The sequence below is a fragment of the Anser brachyrhynchus genome (genome assembly GCF_964034855.1).
Source record: "Anser brachyrhynchus genome assembly, chromosome: 14".
Taxonomy (NCBI): Eukaryota; Metazoa; Chordata; class Aves; order Anseriformes; family Anatidae; genus Anser; species Anser brachyrhynchus.
The window spans coordinates 5301141-5313985 of NC_137709.1; the positions used below are offsets into that span (position 1 = coordinate 5301141).

The following is a 12845-nucleotide window of genomic DNA, read 5'->3' on the forward strand; positions in this document are numbered from 1 at the left end:
GAGAAATAATCTAAATCAATTCTTATTAAAAAATGATAATTAGAGCCCACCAGAGATTTAAACACCGAGACTAAAAAAGTTAATTTCTAGCATGGTAGGTAACAACACTGGAGCTTTAATAAAGAATGTGGCACAAAGAAAAACTAAACAAATGTGTACAACCCTTCATTGAAAGGCAAAGTTTGTACCACAAACAGAAAAGCAGATGAAGAACTGTTGTCTAAAAGCCCCAAAACTAGGAGTTCTATATGCATTTCTGCTAAAGCTGAACATACGGCTACTGCAGCATGGTAACTGGTCCCACAGCCAATAATGATCAGTCTTCGGCATCTTCTGATTTCTTTCAAATGGTCCTTCAGGCCCCCCAGCAGAACTGTAATCAAACAAAAGCAAAAATCAATGATGTTATTTCATTTTCTAATTAGTACGTTTAAAATTTGTAGGCTTAGTGCAATTTCAATGCCTGTTCTGAGTTACCTGTGCTGCTCTCGAAATTCACCCTGCCTCTCATAGTGTTGACAACTGATTCCGGTTGTTCAAAGATTTCCTTTTGCATGAATGCACTGAAGTTACCTATGCAGAACAACATTACATGGTCATGCTTATGCACATGGTTTGCTGTTAGAGGCCTATTACGAAGAGAACTTTACTCATTTACTGTTGTTTCAACCCACCCTTCATGATTTGCTGCAATTCCATCTGCAAGGTTTGGATGGCCCTGGAAGGATCATCACTAGCTGAACGCTCGAGACGGTGAATCGAAAGCTTCCCATCAGTTACTGCTGCAATGTCATCATCTTCTAAGAAAATTACTCTGTTGGTATGCTCAATGATAGCACTATAGAGAAAACAGAAGCAAAGACAATCCTGACATTTCAGTTAGAGCTGATAGCAGCATTCCTCACTGAAATTAAATGTGTCCCATCACACTTCCAGACTCACTTCTCTCTTCCTTTTGGACATAACTACAAATAGAGTCATCTTAAAGGAAATGGCTCCATCTGCTGCTCCTCCTGCACTCTCACAGGAACCTGGAGCAGGAGGCTCGGGAACCAGAGCATCTCACATCAGCCAATTGGTGCTGATCTGATCTTACTTGTCATGATCTCTAACAGATCGCTGAGGTCACGATCACGCTTCTGCTACGTGTGTATCCGATGCCCACATTCCTGCTAAGTTTGGAACCACACCACTATTTCCTCCTCTGATATCCTAGATAGCTGGATTAAAATGCCAAAACACAGATTAACCTATAGTTTGCCCAAATACTTGGCTGATAGTGGCTATTTGTACCCACCTTCCCTTACTGCACTGGATATATTTCTCATAGAAGGCAAAGAGGTTAGTAATTAGCAGATATTGTACCAGATACTGTAAACAACTCAAATGCTGATGTCAAGATTCCACATTTTTAAACTGTGGGCTTTCTGAAGTAACCTGGATAAGAAGCTGTCCCAACAGAACACAACTGTGCAGCAGCATGACAGCATAAGATTCCCAGAACCACCTTGCTTCTAAACGAAAACAATGATTTGAGAAAAGTTCAAGTACTTTACTACCTTGCATCTGAAGCAAAGAAAAATTCCACTGCCTTATCCCCAACAGCATGAAGGCAGGTAGAGCTGTCCAGTCTTTTCATTCGTGAATTGCACATGTTCTTCACATTCTCAAAGTTGCCTATTAAATTAAAGAAGTGAGACGCTTTAAATGGAGAACAAGACCTGTTCAAGCTAGACATTACAGACTATACAGGTTAAAGGTATCACTGTCATACAGTTACACAAATGCTTAAAGTTTTTTTGGGGGGAGAAAAGGGATGGGGCACTTTTACATGAACTACACATTCAGTAGTGTAAAAATGGAATACCCTCAGCTAAGAAGCTATTTGGGGCAGCAGCTGGTAGTTTTATAGTACAGAGATGAAATTAATCTTGTTTCTAATCAAAAAGTAACAATAACTTTAGCTTTTAAAAATAACGTAATTGGTTTTATCAACTTACATGTTCTATATAGAACAGGAATCTGTTCAGTGGAGAGCTTGTACTTGCTTCTAACCCCAATGAGCAAAGGACTCCCTCTCCTACAAAGAGAAAACACATAAGTTTATACAGAGAAGTCAAAGAGCATCTGTGAAGTTGAAAGATAACATCCCATTCAGCTTCCTAAATGGAATGATCCTTCTCAACTCTGATTCTAAAAACATTATATGGCAGGAATTATATAAACTTGACTTGTTTCTGTAAGACTCTCCAGATTTTATTATATGGATAAGTGCCATATGCCTATGTGAATCTTTCCCAATGATCTACCACCGGGTAGAGAAAAACATCTATGAACTAGTTGTTTTCCTTCCAGTAATAAGGAAACAGCTTAGCACAGGCACCATTTAGCATACCATTTAAAAAAAAAAAAAAAAAACTCACTCTGACTCTAAATTGAGGGAATTAGCTCTATCACTCTTTACTATTAAAATGCTGTTCCACACTTCAGTGTTTTAAACTCAGAACTGTCAACCACCACTACTGGACCTCTGAAACCGTGGAATATTAAAGGCAATTTTTTAATTATATGGGTCATGTGCCACATAAAGAGCTTATTAAAAATAAATAAATCTCACAGGAATAAAAGAGTAATACATTCCCTCGACACCTCAGATTACAAGTTTAGCTCTTCTTAATCCCCTCACTCTTGAATACCCAAACCTGAACCACATATAGAATAGTTCAGTTCAGATGTTCTCCAGTTAGAATGATACAGCTGTCTTTTTCACAACGTTAATAGTGTCCCTTTTTAGACCACAGAAGCAATGGGCTTTTAGGTTATAGTATAAAACAGGCTTTATTCCCACTATTACTTCACTTGCTACTTCAGTGTCTTTACATTTCCTGCAAGTTTTTTCCAAGTATAAATAGAACTAGAACTTACAAAGCTCATAAATGCTATAAAAACTATAGAATGCTATTTGTATAACCTATCAGTATGATGGGATTTCGGCCAACCTGAACATATGCTCAGTATTTATTCATAGTGAAAGGTGCGTGGTTGGACTTGATGATCTTAAAGGTCTTTTCCAGCCTAAATGATTCTGTGATTCTATGAAAAACTGTACCAAATCCTTTCTCTCCCCTTTTTGATAAAGTAGAAATGTTACCATACTCTCAATACAACTTTAGAAACAGAAGATACACTGAGCATCTCCATTGACACACTATAACAGATAAAAGGACAGACTACAGGAATAAGTTTGTCAGTGATAAATTCTTCCGAGAATGTCATTTGGATGACTAAAAGTGTATTTGTGTGAATAGAGAATACATCATCTGGTTACTTTTCACTGTTGTGTTTACATCCTCAAAGTTTGCATCTAATTTAGTAAACAAAAGCAAGTTAAAGATGACAGAATCAACAAAGGCCTCTGCAAATTGTGTACAGTCAGTACAGCTCAAATTAAGTTATATTTAACAGCCAGTTGCAGAGAGGCTCAGCAGAGCTTTACTGTGCTTCAGAAAGATTCCACTGACATAGCTATCTACCTTCTGAGATTTAGTTAATCACAAACTTCTCATATTTTTTTAAATAAGATACTGATGTTAAAGATGTTTACTGACGTTTAAAGAAACATTAGCTTTTTTTTTTTTTTAATATACCTAAAATGGCACATAATATATTTAAAATGGACTTTTACTAACCTGGTAGCAACAGCTTCACCTGGGTAATGGATACTCTTGAAAACCAATGCAAAAGCACCTTCCTAGAAACCATGGAGACAGAAGAGAAAAAAAAAGTCCTAAACAACTTATCTCAATTAGTTGTGCCTCATATAACTGGGGCCCCCTCTTCCTGAGAAGGCTCCAAAGGAAAGCTCTGCACTACTATCAGGAATCTCTTCCTGAAAGGCAGACTGCACCTTTAAAAGGAATTAGTCGTGAAGCAGAACAAGCTAACATACGCATACAGTGCAACAGTTGAAAGGTCAGGAAGCAAGCACTTAGGCAAGACACTTAGCCTCTTTTTATAAATAAAAACAATACCTTCCCAAGTAGGGGTTAAGAAAATCTCAGAGATGTATAATCAACATGAAGATTTTGTTACAGATTTACTTTTATTAGGAATATGCACATAGGTTTGCCTCCTTGTGCATTTTAAGCTAAGATTTTGAAATTACTACTTCTAGGTTAAGCAGCAAAATCTTATTAGTGCATTTACCCAAACAAAACAACACACAATTCAAAATCCCCTAATCCACAATGCAAGAACAAGAGCAGGAGCATACAATGAACAACTTGTATTAACACAAAACTCACAAGTATTCCAAAAGCAGAAACAAAAGCCCTCCCACCTTGCAAACAGAAAAGAGATGGTAATATTCACTCCCCGTACAGAGGCTCTGGTCTGAGACTACTCTGCACTTGTTCTGTGGCCAGATGAAGCCACCCTTCCCCTCAGCTAGGCTGGTGCACCACTATTCCCTCATGACCCACAAAGGCCTTCCTTTACTTCATGTGTATTCCAGCTCTGCTCTAGGGAGAATACTACAGAGCTGCCTTAGAGAGGAGAAAGGGGAGGTGAAAAGAGTGTAAGAAACTGCAGGAAGGGGAGGAAAAACATCTGCCTGGGTACTGGGGAAGGAAACAAAGCAAGCTTTCTCCAAGTTTGCAATGCATCTGTCAAAGATTTAAGTGTTCACGTACTAAGTAACAGTAGATTCCCACTTCACAGTTTGGGAACCAGCTAAGCCACGAATCAGTACAGCTCGTTAGATCTATTTCCAAACATGGGAGCCGAAGCATATTATGAGACAAACTTGAATCACAGCACTGTTTTAACATGATCAGAATAGCCTTTGATAGCACACTGCCCTTTATGAGAGATACCAAGCCCCAGAGGCTCCTACAATATATTTATTTTTTAAACTAAGCTGCTTCATTCGAAAACTCTGATAACTTCGTTCTTAAAAAAACAAACAACACACACGCCAAAACTACCCACCAACTTCTAATGCAATTTAAAATTTTGCATTGAAAAGCTTTTGAAGTTTCCAAAATTTTAATCTAATTTCTTGGTCTATTGAGCATTGTTTAGAAGCCAAAAACTGTTATCTGTAGCACTTTCTAAGGAACCCTAAAGAGAATCCAAAGGCATAAATGCAGAATCCTAAGGAACCACATAGTTAGCTTATACTTTAGAACGGGGGGAAAAAAAGGAACTTCCCACTTACCAACTGTTGAATAACTCTTTCTACCAAGGCTGAAAAACTGGTGTCTTCACTCTCTCTGTTGTCATACATGTATTTGATCAATTTGGGGATCGTTTCTGTATCTGTTTCAGATTCGAATTCGTAGCCTTTGCTCTCCTAAGAATATTAAATAGGAAAGTAAAAGGTGTTTTCATCCTCAAGCAAAAAACACTTCATCTGTCTCCCACCAGAAACTGCATGGTAAAACAGATTGCTTGGAGTATTACATTGGATGGGTACATATATATATCACTACGAAGTATAAAAACTTGTCCTGTCATAGGACAACTGTTTCAGAAACACTTTAGTAAGACTTGCTTAGCATCTTTAAGCAATGAGAGACAGGAGGAAGCCCACTCCACATGCACTCTCAACCAGTTTGAGCACAAAGCTACTCTACTCAAAGTACTTTGCATTTAGGATTACAAGAGCATATTGCTCTTTGCCAACTCCTGAGTATCTTTCTTAGGCAGATTCCTTCACACTACTATTTTACAGCTGACATAAGAAATTTGAATTCAGGTTCTAACAGTCCTGAAAGACCTAACATCACACAGTGGAGTATTTAGTTTCTAGTTTAAAAATGAAGTTGCCACAGACTCACCAAAAATTTTCTCAGGTCCTTGTAATTTGTGATGATACCATTATGGATAACAACAAATTCTAAAAGGAAAAAAAAATAGACATACATAAGTAACGTATTAAAATTAAGATATCTAACCAGAACATAAAATTAGAGAAAATGGCTTATAAGTACACTAGGAACCACCTGATACAGTTTTCAGACCTACAGTTTATCTTAACATTCACAACAGAAAGCAGAAGAGAGGGAATTTTGAAGGCATACAAAAGTAGAATACACCCGGTAGAACAGCACCAAGACATACCTCAAGAGCTATAACAAAATGAAATCTCTTCTACCCAGCCCAGACAATATTGATGCACTTAGATTTTTGGAATCTCGATTTTTAAAATAAAAATGTTGTCCTTTGACTAATTTGCATCCATTTTCAGAGAACAGACCTCATGAGTCTTTTACAGCGCTACGTTAGCCTCAGAAGAGGCTGTTTTATTGTAAATGTCTCTAACCTAAGCAGAATGGTAACAACTTAGCCCTAGTATACAACATAGATAACCTCTCTTCTTACTTGCATTCGGGTATATGTTGTACTGTGGGGATTCAACTGTTTCAAATTCATACCGTTCCAAAACGCTGTGGAAAATACATACCATTCCCTTTATCTGATCTCTGAGGGTGACTGTTTATTGCACTTGGTACTCCATGGGTCGCCCAGCGAGTATGAGCAATTCCAAAATGTGTTTCAAAATCTGCTTTGGAATCCAAGCCATCTTGTTCTATAGACAAGAAATTCAAAAAATAATAATACTTAAAGTTGAGCGAGTCTCCCTCTCACACACATGCACAAAATTAGTAAAACTCTAAGAGAATTCTTGCAGCAAAAATCTAAAAGTTATCTTCTGGCTTCCTTTAAAACCATTTGCTTACTTGACACTACACTTCAGACAGTTCAAGCGACTGTGATTAAAACTTTGTTTGCCAAGACTCAAGCATTCTCAGCCAATACCAACAACTAGGCCAACAGACCACATTACTACAAATTATAATATAAACTTACTAAAACACAACTTCAGTTCTTCACAGATGGAAGCGCTGCATAAAGCAGATTGTGATGACAGCCAGCTGCTTAAGTGCTCATAAATTCTGTCAGAGTCCATGTTCTGACATTTTAGCTACCAAACACAGAAATCATCTGAGTAAATCACCAATGGAGCCCAGGTCTTTAACACAAACAACCAAATGAGAGGGGAAGTAGACTGATAATTTCACAGCACCATACCTGAAGACCAAGCTTGCTTTTTAAGTGCAAAATTGGGGAGCATAAATTATTTAACTGCAGTTATTTCTGCAATAAAACCATAACTGCAAATTTCATGGTCTTTCTGCTGAGATGCAGATATTAGCTGACTGGGTGGCCAAAGTAAAGGGGTGTTTTTTAAGACACGTACTGTACAACTCTTCTTCCAGGGCCTTTACTTTTCCTCTTTTCTTGACCAGTTTGATGAACCTTTCTTTATCTTCATTATTATTTCCATCAATTGCCACTCCTGCAATACAGGACCCAGTCACAAATGTTAATTAAAGCATGAAATACATCAGTTAAAAATGGCTGAGAAAATACAGACAATCATATACAGATGCAACTGTTATTTGAAAGTTATCCTTCAAAGAGATGTACTTGAAATCTGTCACTAGACCCGTGTATGTTCAAATGACATTATTTGATCTCAAATCACTATTCAGATCAAACTAGATTAATGACTATCCACTGTATAAATGAAAAAAATACAAGACGGTTAACTCAAATTTTGCTTGGAGACACACTGACATATTTTGCCTGGTGAAATTAGCAAGCTCAAAATATAAATTCAAGCTCCCTCATCTTTTCACTAGGACTTACATACACACACAAAAATTGAGGCACAAACTACATGACCCCGCAATGCAAGTCTTCTTCCTTACACCCTGTTTACTTTGCTTATGTGTACTAAACTTCAATCACCACCTGATTACAGAGCTGCACACCCAATTTGAAGTCCTGAAGAAAGCTGAAAGAAGCAGATCCAAGAATCAAGGTAATTAGTACTGATCTTTCAAATTGAAGGATAAAAAAGAAAAATTCAAGATGAAGAAGCTGAAAGTCACGTAAGTAACATAAGTTGCTATTGGTCGCTAAAATTAATTTGTTAATTTAGATACCTGCAGAGTCATATCCTCTGTATTCCAATCTCTGTAATCCTTTTATCAGGGTTTCAAATATTTCCTTTCGAGTCCGAGGTACTCTGTAGTTCAGATAAGCAAAAATTCCTGTTTAAAGATAAAAAGGGAAGGGGGAAAAAAAGAAGCGACATTTTTTTGTTAGTTTGTATCCCTTCAAACTCAATTTAAACTCTTTACTTACTAGCATCACAGAGAGGTCCAAGGAGGATGCCACCTCCCATTTAGTACAAATCTTGCTAATGGGTTTTTAAGTTGAAAGAGCTCAAATACAGTAAACGAATCAGGACCATCATGTTGATCAAGCAAACACAAGCTTTCTTGGCTGGTTTCACTCGTCTCATATTACCCACCAAGAGTTAAACAGTTGAGAGAGCTTTAAAAAAATCTACTTTTAATGAAAACCACAGCTGAAAATGGAAACATTATGATCTATTTCATATCCCAATCTAAAACTAGACATTTAAAGAAGGAATATATTCACCAGTTCTAACACAAGGAGACTTTTGTAATCAAAGTCACGCCCCCAAATACCCATGGGTAGGTACTAGGCACAACATCTATTTTTGAAAGGCTCCAGCCTAATCTGGCATACAACAGTCACTTCAGCAGGAACAGAATACAGAAGCCAATATAAAGAAAGGGCAGAAGTCAAAAGGATAGGACAACAAAGGAGAGAAACAGAAGACACAGAACAGGCTCACCCAAAAACCAAGCATTCACCCTTCGCGCTGCCTCAACACAATGCTGCCTGCCAAACCCAACGCAGAGACATAAGATCCCTTCGCCTGCCCCGCATTACTCAGGTCAGCTTTTACAGAGGCATCACAGGAAAGGCACGAACTTGCTCCTTGCCTACTTGGCAAACAGAAAGCCTGAAAGAGCCTGCAAGTCTGATCTCTCTTCTCTTCAATAAGCTAGTCATCAACCAAGAAGTGGCTTTTTGAGTTTTTGGCCCGTTTCCCCTCCCTTCACACTTTTTTTTTTTTTGGAAGGCAAGAGTACACAAGCTTTTTTCTTAAATGGAGTTTGGGGGATGATGTTGTATCTTTAGAAAAGGTTTAATAAAAAAGGGTCACCTTCAAGGGAGAACACAATCATTTCTTTCTTCTGCCTACTATGCTTCCTTGGGACTTGGGCATCTATAAGGACGAATTAGGCCCTGTTATTAACTCCTGTAAATCTGTATCCCAGTAAACCAGACAAATCTAACTGCACTGTTTCAAGGATTTCTCCAAGCAGCAAGTGAGGACTGGAAACTGTTTGCAAAAGGCAGACTTGAAGAGCTCAACAGATAAGCAGTTCAGACAAGCGTTTTAAATAGAAAAAGCCTTTGTTTGAAATTCAACACCCTTTTCCCCCTCAATTAAGGCTTTCGAACTGTAAATGGTTGTAGTGAAGAAGCTGTTATAACGATACACCAGTAAATCGTGCTTATAAATATTGCCATGGATTTGGTACTCCCCGGTTTTAAGCCATTAATACTGCTGATCTGACAGTGAGCCTACGAGACTATTCCACTGGTCTCTGGATTTATCTTGGAAGAATTAAAGGCTGGTAAATGCTTTTCTGCTAAGGAAGTGAGATTTACGAGGAGCTTCGCCTAATTATTTCTGGAGTGTCCAACATTAATGGAGATATTAAGACAATAGTTGCATTTAAAGAGGTACTTGGGAATTCGAACAGCTAAATACTGTTCTTCATGGACGCTTTGAAAAATAATGCCTCCAGTTATATAAAGCCACCTTAGACTGAGAGCTTGTTGATCATTTTTCCAGACAGACATTTACCGTTCTCTGGCACTAACCACGAACCTCAAGAGCAGCATTCTTCAATACAAATTTCTCAACATCATTCCAAAACATTGCTACACACCTCATTTCAGACCCAGCTATACTTTCTAGGCCAGATTTCACAATGTATTTAAGATGCATCAGGCTTGTGTGTTCCATGTGGCATCTCTGACTACACAGAGCTCCAGGAAAAACCTTCCTTCGGGACTGTCCTCACAATACTACCAGTGTGCTGGAATTGTTAAAAGGATCCTTGTTTCTAGGGAACTGTAGCTGTGCTTCCACACACGTGAATTAGGAGACTCAGAAGTCACCAGCGGCTGTTACAGTGAAAGCAATAGCTGGAGCCTGACTTCTTAAGAAACGCATTACAAACTCTTCTAGTTAAAGGAAATAAATCTTGCTCTCAGCACCTTTTCTCCAGTACTGCTCTGTTTCATGATTTTCCCGCTTGCGTATTTTCTTCCCTACTCAGTCATCATTTTGACTAGATTTAAAGCACATTGCTCAACTCACAGAGAAACAACATTTGATAAAAGCTTCTCGTGGCTTCCTTCCTTCTGGAAGCAAATCAGTGCAACTGAATCTTAGCTGAATCATATTCATGATAACAGGGGTTTGTGATGTATGTAAGTTCCTTTATAACTGCCTCCCCAAGCTACTAGATGCCATTTCCAGAGCTTGCTTCTCTCCTCCTCAGTAAAGGCTCAAGTACTCATTTGGCTTACCTTCAGAATCAGACACTTAAAGCAGGGTTGTTAAAACACTAGTATAGACAGCTTTAAACCAGTACGGACACTGAAAGCAAGGCTCTCCCTTGACATGTGTATCAAGACTTTAAAGTTTCCCCTTCCCCTTTCAGTGTTGCAAGCCGAGTGTCACGAAGAGCGGCAAAAAGTTCACTGAGTATTTTTGTGAGAAAATTCTACAAGAACTCATGCAATTGCAAGATTTCACCAAAATCAAGAAGGGGGCAGCCTATACTTGAAGTTTGAGTAAAATTAATTTATTTTTTAAATAAAAGAGTGCTTTATTGGGGTAAGCACATTGTTGATGCCAGAAACTTACTTCTGAGGAACTCCCAGACACAACCTCATATGCTGACGAAACAACGTTTCTTTTAAAATAGGTAATCCAGTTTTAAGAATAAAAATAAGAATACTTCACCCATTTGTTTAAACTCTGTACAGTTTTGCTGTACTGTCTTTGTATATGCGAGTGTGATAACATCTCCACTTTGTTGCCTAAAGAGCATGCGAATGTCAGTACCTAATGACCTATGTATTTTCAAAACAGAGAAGAGTAGTTTTAGATCTTCATGTGCTACCTGAAGACAGAGAAAACACAGGACATATTCCTTAAGTGTGAAAACTGAAACTTGGAAAGACATTAAAAAAATGTTTAAAACCGCTAATTGCAACCTCAAAAACTCCTGCACTTCATACATCATGGCAGGGGTCGCTGGAACTAGATGATCTTTAAATGTCCCTTACAATTCAAACTATTTTATGACTGTATATTCAGCATAGGAAGGGAGATATAGGACAACTTTCATGTTAACAGACACCACATTAAACTGGCTCAGATTTCAGAGTTTGGGAAACAGACCAGCGATTCCCTAAGACTTTTTTTCCCCTCGGTAACTTTTTAGTCCTAACTTTCTTGTAACATTTACCCATTTTGCTATTGCTGAAGGTGGCGGATCTCCAACCATTGACAGGAACAAACTAACGCTACTCTCACTGCGCTTTATGAATTACTGCCCTCTGCCATTTCATACTGAGTCAGTAACTCCACCCCAAGCTAGCTGTTTCACCAAACTCATTCACCAGCGCTGACACCCTCGTTTCCCAATCAATATACAGCTCAGATGTGCCAAACTTTTGATATTGTCATTACCTATCTCACTGTTTAACGCTTGCAACCAGTACCTCTGGTTCGCCTAGGCACTGAGCCAAGTCTCTCACCTGAGGGGGTTTTGTGTAGAAGGCACTGGGCTTGTTCTGGTGATAGCGACAGGAGAGTCACGTAGGCGCTCAAACAGAACCATCTCCTGTTTCCATTCAAGTGAAAGAGGCTTGCTAGACAGCCTGCTTTTTTTTGAGGTTACGATCAAAGAGGATGTGGAGGCAGGGAAAAGATAGCTAGCTCAGAACGTGCATTTTTGGGAGCGGTAACTCAACTTTTTTTTCAGTCGTGATCTCACAAAGAAGGTTTTGTCTGTGACTGCTAAAAAGTACAAGGGGAGATTTTTCTCCTTTCAACCAAAATATCCTCCCCGACCTCAGAGGAAGTTTCGGTGAAGGAACAGGTAAAGTTTAATACAATTTCACAGAATATATTGCATTAGCAGCCTTTGAATGCATACTTTTTCACCTCGCCCAAAGCATCTCTTAAACAAACCGCACACGTGATGCGGGCGTTATCTCCACTATCTCGTCTTTACGAGATAAAGGAAGGCGAATAAACTCATCCGCGAGGAACTAAGCTCCTTCACAGCCTTTGTTTGAAAACCACAAACTCTCCCTGCCACCGCCGTCGGGCCGTGAGTCACGGCCGAGCCGCAGCCCCGGGCTGGCAGGGGCAGAGGCACAGCGCCCAGGGCTCTGCACCAGCCCCGGCGGCGATGAACCGAGGGGAGGCACCGGGGCCAGGGGCGAAGGCAACAACGTGGCCGGGCCCCCCCGGGAATAGGCAAGGAGCCGCTGCTGACCCAGAGACCGCGGGACACAGCCCGGGGCAGCAAGGCAGGCTGCCTGCCCTCGGAGGAGCGAGGAAGCGCCACCTTTACCTGCCGTTACCGCTCAGCCCCTTCCCCCCGGCTTCCCCCCACACACACACAAAATGGACGCAGAGGGGCCGGTTCCCGAACAAAGCCGCCGCCGCCTCACACCCCGCGGCTCCGGCTGTCCCTGCACGGCACAAAGCAGCTCTTATCCCGACAGAAATCGCGACCTGCCCCGGGGACAACCCGCTTTGCCCGAGCGACCCCCGCCGCGGCCGGGGAGAAGCCGCCGGC

The 12845-nt window shown here is 39.9% G+C and overlaps 1 protein-coding gene across 3 annotated transcripts in view; it reads right to left on the reverse strand.

The window, feature by feature from the left end:
- Positions 1–12845, reverse strand: part of GFPT2 (glutamine-fructose-6-phosphate transaminase 2) — a 28019-nt gene that overhangs the window by 4565 nt on the left and 10609 nt on the right. For all 3 annotated transcript variants that reach the window (XM_080555036.1, XM_080555038.1, XM_080555037.1), the window contains 11 exons: positions 8016–8123; positions 7265–7363; positions 6467–6592; positions 5841–5899; positions 5219–5353; positions 3690–3751; positions 2001–2080; positions 1560–1677; positions 675–838; positions 478–573; positions 276–373 (listed from right to left, as the gene is read on the reverse strand). In XM_080555036.1, the coding sequence (XP_080411162.1) occupies positions 276–373; positions 478–573; positions 675–838; positions 1560–1677; positions 2001–2080; positions 3690–3751; positions 5219–5353; positions 5841–5899; positions 6467–6592; positions 7265–7363; positions 8016–8123 (1145 nt within the window). The remainder of the gene's footprint in view (positions 1–275; positions 374–477; positions 574–674; positions 839–1559; positions 1678–2000; positions 2081–3689; positions 3752–5218; positions 5354–5840; positions 5900–6466; positions 6593–7264; positions 7364–8015; positions 8124–12845) is intronic.